Consider the following 14,340-nt stretch of genomic DNA (forward strand, 5'->3'; position numbering starts at 1 on the left):
CGGGAGGCGGAGGTTGCAGTGAGCCAAGATTGCGCCACTGCACTCCAGCCTGGCGACAGAGCGAGACTCCATCTCAAAAAAAAAAAATTGGAGAGAGAGAGAGAGCATACCAGAGAGACAGAGAGAGACAGAGAGAGAGAGAGAGAGAGAGACTGAAAGTTTAAAAAACTGGGAGAATATCTTATTGATATTAAGAAATAATGATTCATATTTTAAGGTGTGATAATGTTATTGTATCTATGGTTTTTTAAGAGTACTTATCTTTTAGAGCTAGAGACCAAATTATTTGGATGAAATTATATGATTTGCTTCAAAATAATTCAGGAAAGGTAGGAGAAGTGGGTTGGAGTATAAAATAAACAAGATTGGACATGAGTGATAATTGTTGAAGTTTGTTGATGAGTAGATAGGGTTCATTAGACTTTTCTATCTACTTTTGTGTATGTTTCAATTTTCCCATAATAGGTTTGAAAGTTATTAATGATTAAAACACCAGTGAATGTAGGAAAAAGGTGTATACAAACTTTTGTCCTGAACAAGCCCATACAGTGTAATATTCTGAAGTTTAAGGTAAATTAAACTCAACCGTATTCATTTTATTTTAGAATATGAGCCACATTATTTAATAATGTAGTTAAATTATTCAGTGCCAAGACAGATTCTAAAAATAAATGTAGAACTCATCAATTTTAAGTAATTCAAAATTAAAACAATAATGAGATGCCATTTTGTACTTTTTCAAACCAGCAAATCTAAAAGATAATGATAAAACAATTCCAGCAAGACTGTAGGGTAAATAACTAAATAATTGCTAATGTAAGTTAATTCAATCCTTTCTGATAACTTTTAACTGATTATAAAGTAACATATATTGACTGTCGAAATATGATAGTATGTAGAAAAGTCAACAGTATTTTAAAAAATAATTAAGACTCACAGAAAGCAGATTATATTTCCTTCTAGGTTTAAAATGCATATAAACATTTTGTTTTAAAATAATTGTCTTGAAAAAATGACGTGTACATAAATTACTGGCATACTTCTTTTCTTAACACATCATGAACATTTTTCATAACTGTTAATATTCAATAAATTTTTTATTTTTAATAGCAGCATATCACTTCACCACCTAGTTAACATTCCACTGCTGGACACTTAACTAGCCACCAGATTTTGGCTATTCAAACTGTGATTTCAGTCCGGGCTCAGTGGCTCACGCCTGTAATCCTAGCAGTTTGGGAGGCCAAGGTGGGCAGATCACTTGAGGTCAGGTGTTCAAAACCAGCTTGGCCAACATGGTGAAACCCCATCTCTACTAAAAATACAAACAATTAGCCGGGTGTGGTAGTGCACACCTGTAATCCCAGCTACTCAGGAGGCTGAGGCAGGAGAATTGCTTGAACCTGGGAGGTGGAGGTTGCAGGGAGCTGAGATCGTGCCACTGCACTCCAGCCTGGGCGACAGAGCGAGACTCTGTCTCAAAACCTATATCTATATACACATGAATTAACATAATAATATTAGTAAAACTTTATATTGCACGAACACTTGCCAGGCACTATTCCAAGTGCTATATATATATGATTTCATTGACCTTTGTGCCTACATTTGTTAGTTTCTCTGATTATTTCCTCAGGCTAGAATAAAATTCCTGAATGAAATATATTAATATTGTCTAAAGTTTTTGATATATATTGTAAAATTTCTGCCCTGAACGTTTGTGTCAGTCTGTTCCCAGAAGCGACCCTTCTCAAGCAATCATGTGTGAACTGAATCACCCGGGCTCTTGGTAGCAATGCAGATTCTGATTCAGGTTTGCGGAGGGGCCCAAGATTCTGCATTTCCAACTAGCTCCCAGGCGATGCTGATGCTGTTTGTCTAAGGGCCATACTTTGAATAGCAATGTAGTAAAGAGCTTTTCAAAAATGTTGTAATTGGGGGTGGGGCGTTGTGGCTCACGCCTGTAATCCCAGCACTTTGGGAGGCTGAGGTGAGTGGATCATCTAAGGTCAGGAGTTCCAGATCAGCCTGGCCAACATGGTGAAACCCCATCTCTACTTAAAATACAAAAATTAGCGCGGTGTGGTGGTGCGCACCTGTAATCCCGGCTACTTGGGAGGCTGAGGCGGGAGAATTGCTTGAACCCAGGAGGTGGAGGTTGCAGTGAGCCAAGATCACGCCACTGCACTCCAGCCTGGCCAACAGAGCAAGAGTCCGCCTGAAAAATAAATTAATTTTAATTTTTGCTGCTACTTAACTAACACAAACTCTTCTTATTCATTTGCCAATTTAATAAATACATATATATATCCATTTGATTTGCACTTCTTGGATTACTAATGATGATATACATACATTACAGTCCATATTTTAAATTTTATTTTTGTTTCTGAAAAAGCTGGATCATATATCCCTTGCCCATTTTTATATTGGGTATCAATCTTCTTTTTAATCAATTAGCGCACTTGATACATTGAGCTTTTTAACACTTTATTATTTGTGTTGCGATTAGTTTTTCCCAAGGTAGCTATTCGTATTTGCGCTTTGTAGTTTCTTGACTTACAGAAGTTTTAAATTTTGTTTTCAATATTTTTCTCAAGCAACCTTTTCCTACAGATATCAGAATTTCCTATAATATCAGAATATTTGCCTATAGTCTTCTGTTTTATGAAATTATTGAAATTTAGGTATTTAATATGTTTCCTGTTTTAATTACAAAAGTAATACATTTATGTGAAATATTTGGAACTTACAGATAAGGAGAACCATTGTTAACATTTTAGCATATCTTTATCTGGATAATTTCATATGCAAACATAGCTTTAAATATATATATATGTATATATATCCATACCTTGTTTATATAATTTTTAGAAAAATACAATCAATTCAAACTTTGTTCACTTATTACTATACCACAAGCAATTAATCATCCAATGTCAGCAAATATTTATAGCATCAGCTTTACTGGATCTGTAGTGTCCCATCATTTGCATACACCATCATTTACCTAGCCAGTTCTCATATTTGTAGATATTTAGAGTTTCCAGTTTAAGAACATTATAAAAAATACAGGGATAAGATAATTACATGTGAATTAACATAATAATATTAGTAAAAGTTTATTTTGCACAACCATTTGCCAGGCACTATTCCAACTGCTTTATGCATTTTAAGCCATTTTAACCCTCACAAAAATGCATAAAGTGTTATTCCCTCCATTTCCCAGAAGGGAAACTGAGGCACGGAGTGATCGATCACTGAGTTAGTAACAGGCAGGGCCAGGATTTGAACCGATGGCCTTATCACCACCTACTCTCTCAGTAGATGACTATTATCCAGCTGGTCTTTAAAATTAGGGTATAAATGTTCATAAGGAGCCGTGGTTCTCAAAGTCAGCTCTGGGCATCACCCGGGGACTTGTTAGAAATACATATCAACTGAGCCAGAAACCCCACAGTGGGGCCCGGCCGTCTGCTTTGTAACACACCCTCCGGTGGTTCTGGTGCACGCTCGGGTTTGAGGAAGAGAACGTGGTAGGAAGAGCCCTCACCAAGGAAGCCAGAGAAGCTGCCGACTTCGCTGTACTTCAAGACTATTGTTGGAGGGTTTGTGTCTAAACCCAGGCAGATATGTTTTCTCATCTAGAAAATGGGGACACGGATCGCCATGAGGGATGACAGGCAGTAGATTAGATGACTTTTACCATTCATTCAAGCTCTCCATTTCTATGACTCTAAGGCCATGAAAACATCATATATGATAAAGTTAAAAGTAATTGTTAAAATTGTGCAAAACTGGTTTATATCAGGGGTAGGAGAGGAAATTGGAAAGAAGTATAAAAAACAGTGGGTATTGTAGAATTCCATTTGTGATGTTTTGAAGCTAATTTTATAACGAATACACTTTTAAAAATATTGTCGTTAAACAGCACACTGACCACATTCTGATTTCTTTAGGTCTCTGAATTAAGACAACAGCTTCGAATTCGGGGCCTGCCTGTGTCAGGCACCAAAACGGCCCTCATGGACCGGCTTCGACCCTTCCAGGACTGCTCTGGCAACCCAGGGCCGAACTTTGGGGATATAACGACTGTCACTTTTCCTGTCACACCCAACACGCTGCCCAATTACCAGACTTCTTCCACCAGCGCCCTCTCCAATGGTTTCTACCACTTTGGCAGCACCAGCTCCAGCCCCCCGATCTCCCCAGCCTCCTCTGACCTGTCGGTCGCTGGGTCCCTGCCGGACACCTTCAATGATACTTCCCCCTCCTTCGGCCTGCACCCGTCCCCGGTCCACGTGTGCACGGAGGAAAGTCTCATGAGCAGCCTGAATGGGGGCTCTGTTCCTTCTGAGCTGGATGGGCTGGACTCCGAGAAGGACAAGATGCTGGTGGAGAAGCAGAAGGTCATCAATGAACTCACCTGGAAACTCCAGCAAGAGCAGAGGCAGGTGGAGGAGCTGAGGATGCAGCTTCAGAAGCAGAAAAGGAATAACTGTTCAGAGAAGAAGCCGCTGCCTTTCCTGGCTGCCTCCATCAAGCAGGAAGAGGCCGTCTCCAGCTGTCCTTTTGCATCCCAAGTACCTGTGAAAAGACAAAGCGGCAGCTCAGAGTGTCACGCGCCGGCCTGTGAAGCGGCTCAACTCCAGCCTCTTGGAAATGCTCATTGTGTGGAGTCCTCAGATCAAACCAATGTACTTTCTTCCACATTTCTCAGCCCCCAGTGTTCCCCTCAGCATTCACCGCTTGGGGTCGTGAAAAGCCCACAGCACATCAGTTTGCCCCCATCACCCAACAACCCGCACTTTCTGCCCTCATCCTCCGGGGCCCAGGGAGAAGGACACAGGGTCTCCTCGCCCATCAGCAGCCAGGTGTGCACTGCACAGGTAAGAGCACCTTGCACCATGCCTGGTGCACACCTCTTTCTGGAAGTGGGTTACAAATTTTCTTTCTTTCTTTTTTTTTTTTTTTTTTTTTTTTTTTTTTTGAGGCGGAATCTCGCTTTGTCGCCCAGGCTGGAGTGCAGTGGCGCAATCTTGGCTCACTGCAAGCTCCGCTTCCCGGGTTCATGCCATTCTCCTGCCTCTCAGCCTCCCGAGTAGCTGGGACTACAGGCGCCCACCACCTCACCCGGCTAATTTTTTTTGTATGTTTAGTAGAGACGGGGTTTCACCGTGTTAGCCAGGATGGTCTCGATCTCCTGACCTTGTGATCCGCCCACCTCGGCCTCCCAAAGTGCTAGGATTACAGGCGTGAGCCACCGCGCCCGGCCGGGTTACAAATTTTCAACTGCTAAAGAGCTAATGTCAGAACTTTCAGTGTGAAGGGTTTACCAAAAGCATACCAGCATCTCCCAGACACTACAATCCTTGAATCTCCATGGTAGACCAAACTCACTCATCCTCTAAGGCAGGGGTTGGCAAACTTGCTCTGTAAAGGGCCAGATGATAAATATTTTTTGCTTTGCAGGTCACACTGTCTGTGTCATCCCTACCCAATTTTGCCTTTGTATCACAAAAACAGCCACAGACATCATGTAAGCAAATGCACATGGCTATGTCCTAATAAAACTTTATTTAAAAAAATAGTCAGTGAGCAAGACTTGGCTTGTGGGCTGCAGTTTGCTGACCACTGCTCTCAGGATTCCCAGGATTCCTTGGTATCCAACCTTATCATAGGCCAAACCAATGCCTCAAACGTTTAAAGGGGAAATCATCAGATCTTACTCTTCATGTAATGGTCTGCATAGTGCAAACATTTACTGAGCACCTACTATGTGCCAGGCCCTGTTCTCATCTCTGGGAATTAGTGCCGAGCTAGTCAAACAAAAATTTCTATTCTCATGGGAACAGAGACAGTTTAAAAGCAAATGAAACAATTTCAAAGTAAATTATGTACTATATTAGAAGATGATACATCTTTTTGGAGAAAAAGCAAAAGGGGGTGTGTGTGTGTAATTTGGAAGTTTGCTACTTTTTTCTTGAGATGGAGTCTCACTCTATCACCCAGGCTGGAGTGCAGTGGCATGATCTTGGCTCACTGCAACCTCCGCCTCCTGGGTTCAAGCGATTCTTCTGCCTCAGCCTCCTAAGTAGCTGGGACTACAGGCGCATGCCACCACGCCTGGCTAATTTTTGTATTTTTAGTAGAGACAGAGTCTCACCATACTGGCCAGGCCTGTCTCAAACTCCTGACCTCATGATCTGCCCGCCTTGGCCTCCCAAAGTGCTGGGATTACAGGCGTGAGCCACCACGCCCAGCTGGAAATTTACAACTTTAATTAGAAGGACCAGGGACATTTAGCAAAACCTTGAAAGCAGTAAAAAGAAAATGTTGTGGATATTTGGGGTGAAGGCATTGAAGGCAAAGGAGAAATAGCACATGCAGAGGCCCTGAAGTTGGAGCTTGTAGGGACTGTTCAAGGATCAGAAAGAGGGCCAGTGGCTGGACTAGAATGGGAGTGGTCATAGGAGATGGCTTAGGAGACTCACTAATTCAAAGACTAGGCAAAAGTGACTGACAAAGACTTTTATGCTCATGAGCTGAGGAATTACTAGGAAAGCCTATATAAGTCAAGTTGAGAAAGGTTACATTATCAGAAGGTTCTGAAATCAACATTATTAGAAAAGGAATCGGAAGAAAACTCACATTAATTGAATACCTGCTAAGTGCCAAGCATTAAGAGACACGTCTATGAGTAATCTCAGTTATTGTCACAAGAAACCTATGAGCTCCAATGTATTCTTCTTTATTTGTCATTGAAGAAAATGAGGCTCAAAGAGCTTAAATTAGTTACCTAGGATCACAGGAACCCAAGATCTGTTAATTCTAAGTGCATGCCTTATTCAAGTGGAATATCTCCACCCCAAGAGTGTGAAGGGTAGCAAAAGCTAATGGGAATTAATTTTTACAAACCTACAGGAACCATGCATTCCAATGAATGATGTCTACCCCTGAGGGGCGCTCTGGGAGAAATTAGGACCTAAATAAATTATTGGCATAATTAACAAACATGTATTGAGTGTGTAGTGTCCTGGGAAACAAAGGTAAAAATAGCTCTTGAGACGTAGCTCTGGACCAAACTTTTCAGTACTGATGATATTGCTGCTAACATTGTACAGTGATTTATGATTCACAAAGACTCTTTGAAGACATTAAAAATTTCATGATAAAACAATAAAGAACAGGCCGGGTGCGGTGGCTCACACCTGTAACCCTAGCACTTTGGGAGGCCAAGGTGGGCGGATCACAAGGTCAAGAGTTCAAGACCAGCCTGGCCAACACAGTGACATCCCATCTCTACTAAAAATACAAAAATTAGGCCAGGTGCAGTGGCTCATGCCTGTAATCTCAGCACTTTGGGAGGCCGAGCAGGTGGATCACAAGGTCAGGAGTTCAAGACCAGCCTGGCCAATATGTTGAAACCTCATCTCTACTAAAAAATACAAAAATTAGGTCAGGCGCAGTGGTTCATGCCTGCAATCCCAGCACTTTGGGAGGCTGAGGGGGGTGGATCATGAGGTCAGGAGATAGAGACCAGCCTGGCCAATATGACCGATATCGTGAAACCCCATCTCTACTAAAAGTACAAAAATTGGGCGTGGTGGCACGCGCCTGTAGTCCCAGCTACTCAGGAGGCTGAGGCAGGAGAATATCTTGAACCCGGGAGGCAGAGGTTGCAGTGAGCTGAGATCGCATCACTGCACTCCAGCCCAGGCGACAGAGTGAGACTCCATCTAAAAAAAAAAAGAATAAAATAAAAAAATAAAGAACAATATAGGTTAACAATGACTGATCTATGCTTACAACATTAAATGCTTGTGGGAGGGAGGGACAGATTGATTATAAAGGGCTGGAAAGGTCCGGGAAGCTTTTGTGAAGGGCTTGGACTTGACAGGAAGTGTCATGTTAAAAAGTAGAGGGCCAGGAAAGGGACAAGGTAGGGAGATGGAATGTACGGGGCATGCTGCTCGAGGTCCGTGGTGGGAATAGTAGAACTTAAGCTTGCAGAAGTAAATAGCACCAAACTGTAGAGTCTTGAACACCCATCTGGGTTGAAAGTGGAAATCCTACGATGTGGATATCTGGAGCCACTGAAAGTTTTTGAGCAGTAGATGACGTCTAAAAAGCCAGATTTTAGGCAAGTTCATCTGGTAATGGAATTTAGGAAGGTTTGTAAAAATGACACCAGGGGACACAGGGCAGGAACCAGAATTGTCAGCCAAGGTCACACTCAAGTAAGCTGCTGCTGGCCATGTAATTTGTCACTTCTTCCTTTACAGAACTCAGGAGCTCACGATGGCCATCCTCCAAGCTTCTCTCCCCGTTCTTCCAGCCTCCACCCACCCTTCTCTGGAGCCCAAGCAGACAGCAGTCACGGTGCTGGGGGCAACCCTTGTCCCAAAAGCCCATGTGTACACCAAAAGGTAGGCACCTGAAAAAAGGCTTCAACATGGGATTCACTTTGCCTCTTCTCTCTTCTGTAACCCGGGAGGCAGAGGCTGCAATGAGCCGAGATCGCACCACTGCGCTCCAGCCCGGGCGACAGAGCGAGACTCCGTCTCAAAAAATAAATAAATAAAATAAAAAAAGAAAGAACAATATAGGTTAATAATGACTGATCTATGCTTACAACATTAAATGCTGGTGGGAGGGAGGGACAGATTGATTATAAAGGGCTGGAAAGGTCCTCCAACGTGAGCAATAATGAAGTTCCCTTTAAAGGCAGAAGTAAATTTCATTTTAGAGAGAAACAAATCCACTCCAAGTGTGTGTAAAAGGATGTACAAATATGAGTTAGAAGTTTTCCCAGGGAGTCATTTCCTGGGGTCATCCCAGACAGAAATCGTGATGACTAAAATGGCCATAATCTGTTTGCAAAACAACGTGAACAATTAACCCATTTCTGTGAAGTTAAAGATTGGGATCAGGGTGTGTGGGAAACATGTTGGAGGAAGAGAGAGGGACACAGATCCCTGGACAGGATTGGAGAGATGTGCAAAGCAGGGGTCACAGTGCAATATCTTTATGGAAAAGGAAGAGAGGTCACCTTTCAGCTGGTGGAAGAAGTCCAGGGTATGAAGGATTCAGGGTATGGAGAGTCTCAAGGGGCAAAGAAGAGGTGGCAGAAAGGAGACAAACAACATAAGCATGACATAAAAGTGCCACATACCACAAGTCAGGGAAGGGACAGAGACCCTGACGTGGGCCAGGCACTCCACAGGAGAACACACTCACAATAAACAAAGCTGGTTCATAAAGAGACCTCAGCAATGCCTCCAGCTCTCTGCAAAATAACCCGTTTGGAATAAATGACCTGTGGGATAGATTACTCTGAAAATTCCTGGGTTGAATTTTTTTTTTTTTTTTTTTTTTTTTTTTTTTTTTTTTTTTTTTTTTTTTTTTGAGACACGGTCTCACTCTGTCACCCAGACTGGAGTGCAGTGGTGCGATCTCGGCTCACTGCAACCTCCACCTCCCAGGTTCAAGCGATTCTCCTGCCTCAGCATCCCGAGTAGCTGGGACTACAGGTGCGCCACCATGCCTGGCTGATTTTTTTTTATTTTTAGTGAGACGGGGTTTCACCATGTTGGCCAGGCTGCTCTCGAACTCCTGACCTCAGGTGATCTGCCCACCTCGGCCTCCCAAAGTGCTAGGATTACAGCCATGAGCCACCGCACCCGGCCTGATGTTTTTCGTATTGAACTGGACTCTTACTTATTTTCCCCTAAAAGAAGAGGGTGCACCTTAAGGGGGAAAATAGATCTGCAAAGTTCCCATTCTAAGATGCCACCACCAATAAACCCACGGTAGCATTCACTATTGTTAATATATGGGAGTTGTTTTCTAAGTCCTGGACCTTTTCTTTTCCTCTTAGATCAATTTTTCCAAAATTTAGCCTGTTGTTTCTAGAACAGAAACAGTATCATGTCAGACCCATGAATTCAATGCCTTTCTCCATGTTTTACCCATGCAGATGGCTGGTTTACACTCTTCTGATAAGGTGGGGCCAAAGTTTTCAATTCCATCCCCAACTTTTTCTAAGTCAAGTTCAGCAATTTCAGAGGTAACACAGCCTCCATCCTATGAAGATGCCGTAAAGCAGGTAACCATGTGATTTGTTCTTTATGGAAGAATAAATAGACTGACTCAATGAACAGACATTGTTTTATACGATTAAACTTCACGCAGTTTGTAAATTCTGATACTGAGTGTGTCATGTGCCACGCCACCAGAATGAGCAAATTATGTGGACAGTAATTGGAAAACAGTGTTGCGTGTGTAGCTGTGTGAGGCAGGGAGAGAAGAGAGGATCACCTGTCTGGCTTTGGTATCAGCTCTGCCATCTGCCAGCTGCCACTGTCGCTCAGGTGAACACTTCAGCTCTCTTACACAAAATAGGGATATTTGCTTGGTAAGGATTCTAGATAACCTAACACTTACCACTTTGTTCAGGTACATAATAGCTTCTCAAATAGATGACAGTGATTGTCAGGGTAATAATACTTCCTAAGGTCCTCCCTGGCTTTAAAATTCAGTGACCCTGCCAAAACACTGATGGGTGTTGAAGCTGGATAATAAACGCAAGGACGTTCACTGTATCCTCTGCTTTCGTTTGTATTTGGAAAGCCTCAAAATTAAAAAGTAGGAAACAGAAAAAACAAGGCTGGGTCTGGTGGCTCACACCTGTAATCCCAGCACTTTGGGAGGCCAAGGCGGGTGGATCACCTGAGGCCAGGAGTTTGAGACCAGCCTGACCAACATGGTGAGACCCCCTCTCTACTAAAAATACAAAAATTAGCTGGGTGTGGTGGCGCGTGCCTGTAATCCCAGCTACTCGGGAGGCTGAGGCAGGAGAATTGCTTGAACCGGGGAGGCGGAGGTTGCAGTGAGCTGAGTTCGCAGCATTGTACTCCAGCCCGGGTGACAAGCGCAAAACCCTGTCTCAAAAAAAAAAAAAAAGAAAGAAAAGAAAAACAGAAAACAATTAATGATCCCCTATTTCAAATAGTCTGAGCTTGGATAAGGTATTTGATAGCCCTTCATATGTGCTTAACCCAGAGAAGAGCATTTACATCAGTTGCTGTATACAGATATCCCACAGATCAAACTCAGCCTGCAGTTAAGTTTTGTTTGGCTTAAAGAATATTTTAAATAACAGGAGATGGTATGCAAAGTGGGCTTTCTCATTTCTAAAAAGTTAGAGGATCTGGCAACCCAGGAGCCACATTGCTGCGAGACAATTGCCGAAAGCAAGGTTCTCCTGCTACTTTGAGCCACAGCTGTGCTCTGCTCTCTGCCTCTTTTTCTTATTCTATATTCAGTTCATTTCAATTACCTGCCAGACACTTAGGCTTCTGGTACCTTCTGAACTGGTAAATGACTCATTTTTTGGTTAGTGCTCCCATCCATATTGATTACTGATACCTGCGTTTATTGAGTCTGGGCTCTCCGAGTAGTGAGATGGATATATGCCTTTGTTCTCCCCATTCCTCTCCCCTGGTTTCCGTAAACGTCAGCTGATTCTTCAGTTTCAAAAGAAGAGAGCCAGGCAAAGTGGACGTCCAGAAATAAGACTCTACTGAGATGAGCCAGAGAGGAGGGGACATACCCTACAAGTGTCTACAGCTTCCTCAAGCTACTGCAATGAGGAACCAACAAAATATGAGCCAAGTTCTTGGACCACATTGCAGAAACCAAGCAAGAGGTAGATTCAGGTCACTTCAAAGTAAGAGCCTAAAAAGACATTTTCTATATACTAAGATGTCCTGCTCCTGGGATGAAAACCTCTCAAACGATAGAACTGACTCTAAAGTACTCTGTGCTGGGAAGCATTGTGCCTTCTTTTTCCTTTCTCCTGTTGTAGTAGACTGTTTCATTCAGCAGTTTATCTGCCTAAAATTAATACTGAAGCTTAATCAAACGTGGTTAAAAAACCATTAAGCAATACACCCATGTTCATAGCAGCATGATACATCGTAGCCCAAAGGTACACACAACCCACATGTCCATTGACAAATGAATGGATAAACAACACGCGTTATATCTATACAATGGAATTTTATTCAGTCTTTAAAAAACAGAAATTCTGACACATGTCACAACATAGATCAACCTTGAGGACATTACACTTAGGGAAATAAGCTAGTTGCAAAAGAACAAATGCTGTCTGGTTCACTCACAGGAGGGACTTAGAATAGTCAAATTCGTAAAGGCAGAAAGGAAAATGGTGGTCGCCAGGGGCTAAAGGATGGGGTGTGGGAAATTCTGGTTTAATGGGTACACAGTTTTAATCTTGCAGGATGAAAAGAATTCTGAAGACAGATGGTGGCGATGGTCACACAACAGTGTGAATGTACCTAATGCCCCTTAACTGTACACTTAAAAATGGTTGATAGTAAATTTAAAGTTATGTGTATTTTACCACAATTAGAAAAAAAAAAAAAAAAAAACCTTAACCAAACCCAGTTCAAAATCCTGCAGTGCTGCTTCTGATGATTTCCTACGGAGATAACCACCTTCTAAATTATCTGTCCTCCTTTGGTTAATCTGTAATAGCAAATGACCCGGAGTCAGCAGATGGATGAACTCCTGGACGTGCTTATTGAAAGTGGAGGTAAGACTGCCTGTGTCCTGTCCATTAGGACATTCTGAGCCCGCGTGAACTCTTAAGGAATGAACTCTCGGTAGCAAGATCAGATGCACACTGTGAGTCGGATGTACCAGGCAGTCCTCAGGGAGAGTCATTTCCTTTGAGCTTCTCGCACATTTTTAGAGCTGGTAAAAGAAAGCATAGTGGATGATTCCTCACTGCCTTTGTCCTAGGAACATTTTTCAGAATCATTTTAATAGTTTTCGTGTTTCAGCTTAATCCTTGTTTCCTTAAGTGTTTTCTTGCTGCACTACTTCTTTCTATGTTCTAATCTCAATGTGCCTGCCTTCTCAATTATGAGAAAAGAAAAAAGCAGATAATGAACGTTTTGTACCACCTACTCAAAGTGAAATTCAATTAGTAACCTTCCACTGGATGGTTCATTCAGGCTTAAATGTTATTCATGCTAGCAATAAAACATAATCAACATGTGCTTTTTGTCATCTTTTAATTTGTTCACTTATTTACTTAAAAAATTACAGAGTGTGTACCTAGAATTTCAAACCACACAAATAAATAAGATGACCTGAGGAGGATGTATAGAAAAAAAGAAAAGAACTTGGAGGAACCCTTGTGCCCAAAACATTTAAAATTTCAGAGACAGAGGTAGCAAAGGGCTCAGAGAAGGGGTAGCCCAGCATTGTGCTAGTCTCAGTGCCGCATCAGATGAAGTCCTGATTTCTATGGAGTTTACAGTCTGGTAAGGGAGACAGATAACAAGCAAGTGAACAGACCTTTCCTCCACTGTAACAAGAGGGAAGAAGAAAGAGATGGGTACAAACATATGTGTGTATATGAGTTCTGTGATGGAAAAATGAGAAGAGTTCATATCAGATGCCTGTATTTATATATATACACACACACACACACACACACACACACACACACACATATATCTATCTATATATATATTTTTTGAGACGGAGTCTCACTATGTCACCAGGCTGAAGTGCAGTGGCACAATCTCGGCTCACTGCGACCTCCGCCTCCCGGGATCAAGCAATTCTCCTGCCTCAGCCTCCCAAGTACCTGGGACTACAGGCGTGCGCCACCACGCCCAGCTAATTTTTTGTATATTTATTAGAGACGGGGTTTCACCATGTTGGCCAGGATGGTCTCGATCCCCTGACCTCATGATCCGCCCACCTCGGCCTCCCAAAGTGCTGGGATTACAGGCGTGAGCCACCGCACCCAGCCTGCCCTTGTATATCTTTAATGAAATATGTGGCAAGGCCAGAAACGCATGAGGATGCAGAAGGGGAGTGTGGAAGATTCAGAGGAAGAAGAGCAGTTATGACTTAATCATGAATGAATTGAGTTTTCTGGAGAAACCCAGCAGGGTTGTTTTGCAGTCTTAAATGCCAGCGGTAGGTCTGACATCAGAAATCTAAAGTGAAACCAAGTCAGCTTAGTTGTTTAATTTTTCTCTCGCAACATTCTGCTGATCCAGAGCATGCTCAGCGAAGGCAGACGATCAGGTTTTTCCAGGGGTGGGGTTCTGCCAAAACTACAGGCTGGACAAGGAAAGAAGTGAAGACCAGAGGGACTGGTGGACAGTGATAACGTAGTAGAGTCTATGGATTGGCGTGACTGTAAATGGTCGGGAAATTATTGTTACGAGGTACTTAATAAGTGGCTTGGAGGGTTGGGAGAGGATGGACAGAGAGTAGAAAATATAGCTTGAA

General features: G+C 42.6%; 1 protein-coding gene across 5 annotated transcripts in view; it reads left to right on the top strand.

The window, feature by feature from the left end:
* LOC105473719 (myocardin) overlaps nucleotides 1-14,340 on the top strand; it is a 110,056-nt gene that overhangs the window by 80,508 nt on the left and 15,208 nt on the right. For 3 of the 5 annotated variants that reach the window (XM_024790230.2, XM_024790231.2, XM_071082361.1), the window contains 4 exons: nucleotides 3,960-4,889; nucleotides 8,286-8,429; nucleotides 9,980-10,108; nucleotides 12,562-12,619. In XM_024790230.2, the coding sequence (XP_024645998.1) occupies nucleotides 3,960-4,889; nucleotides 8,286-8,429; nucleotides 9,980-10,108; nucleotides 12,562-12,619 (1,261 nt within the window). The other 2 variants (XM_071082362.1, XM_071082360.1) reach the window with 2 other exon arrangements.

The sequence above is a fragment of the Macaca nemestrina genome, chromosome 17, assembly GCF_043159975.1.
Source record: "Macaca nemestrina isolate mMacNem1 chromosome 17, mMacNem.hap1, whole genome shotgun sequence".
Classification (NCBI taxonomy): Eukaryota; Metazoa; Chordata; class Mammalia; order Primates; family Cercopithecidae; genus Macaca; species Macaca nemestrina.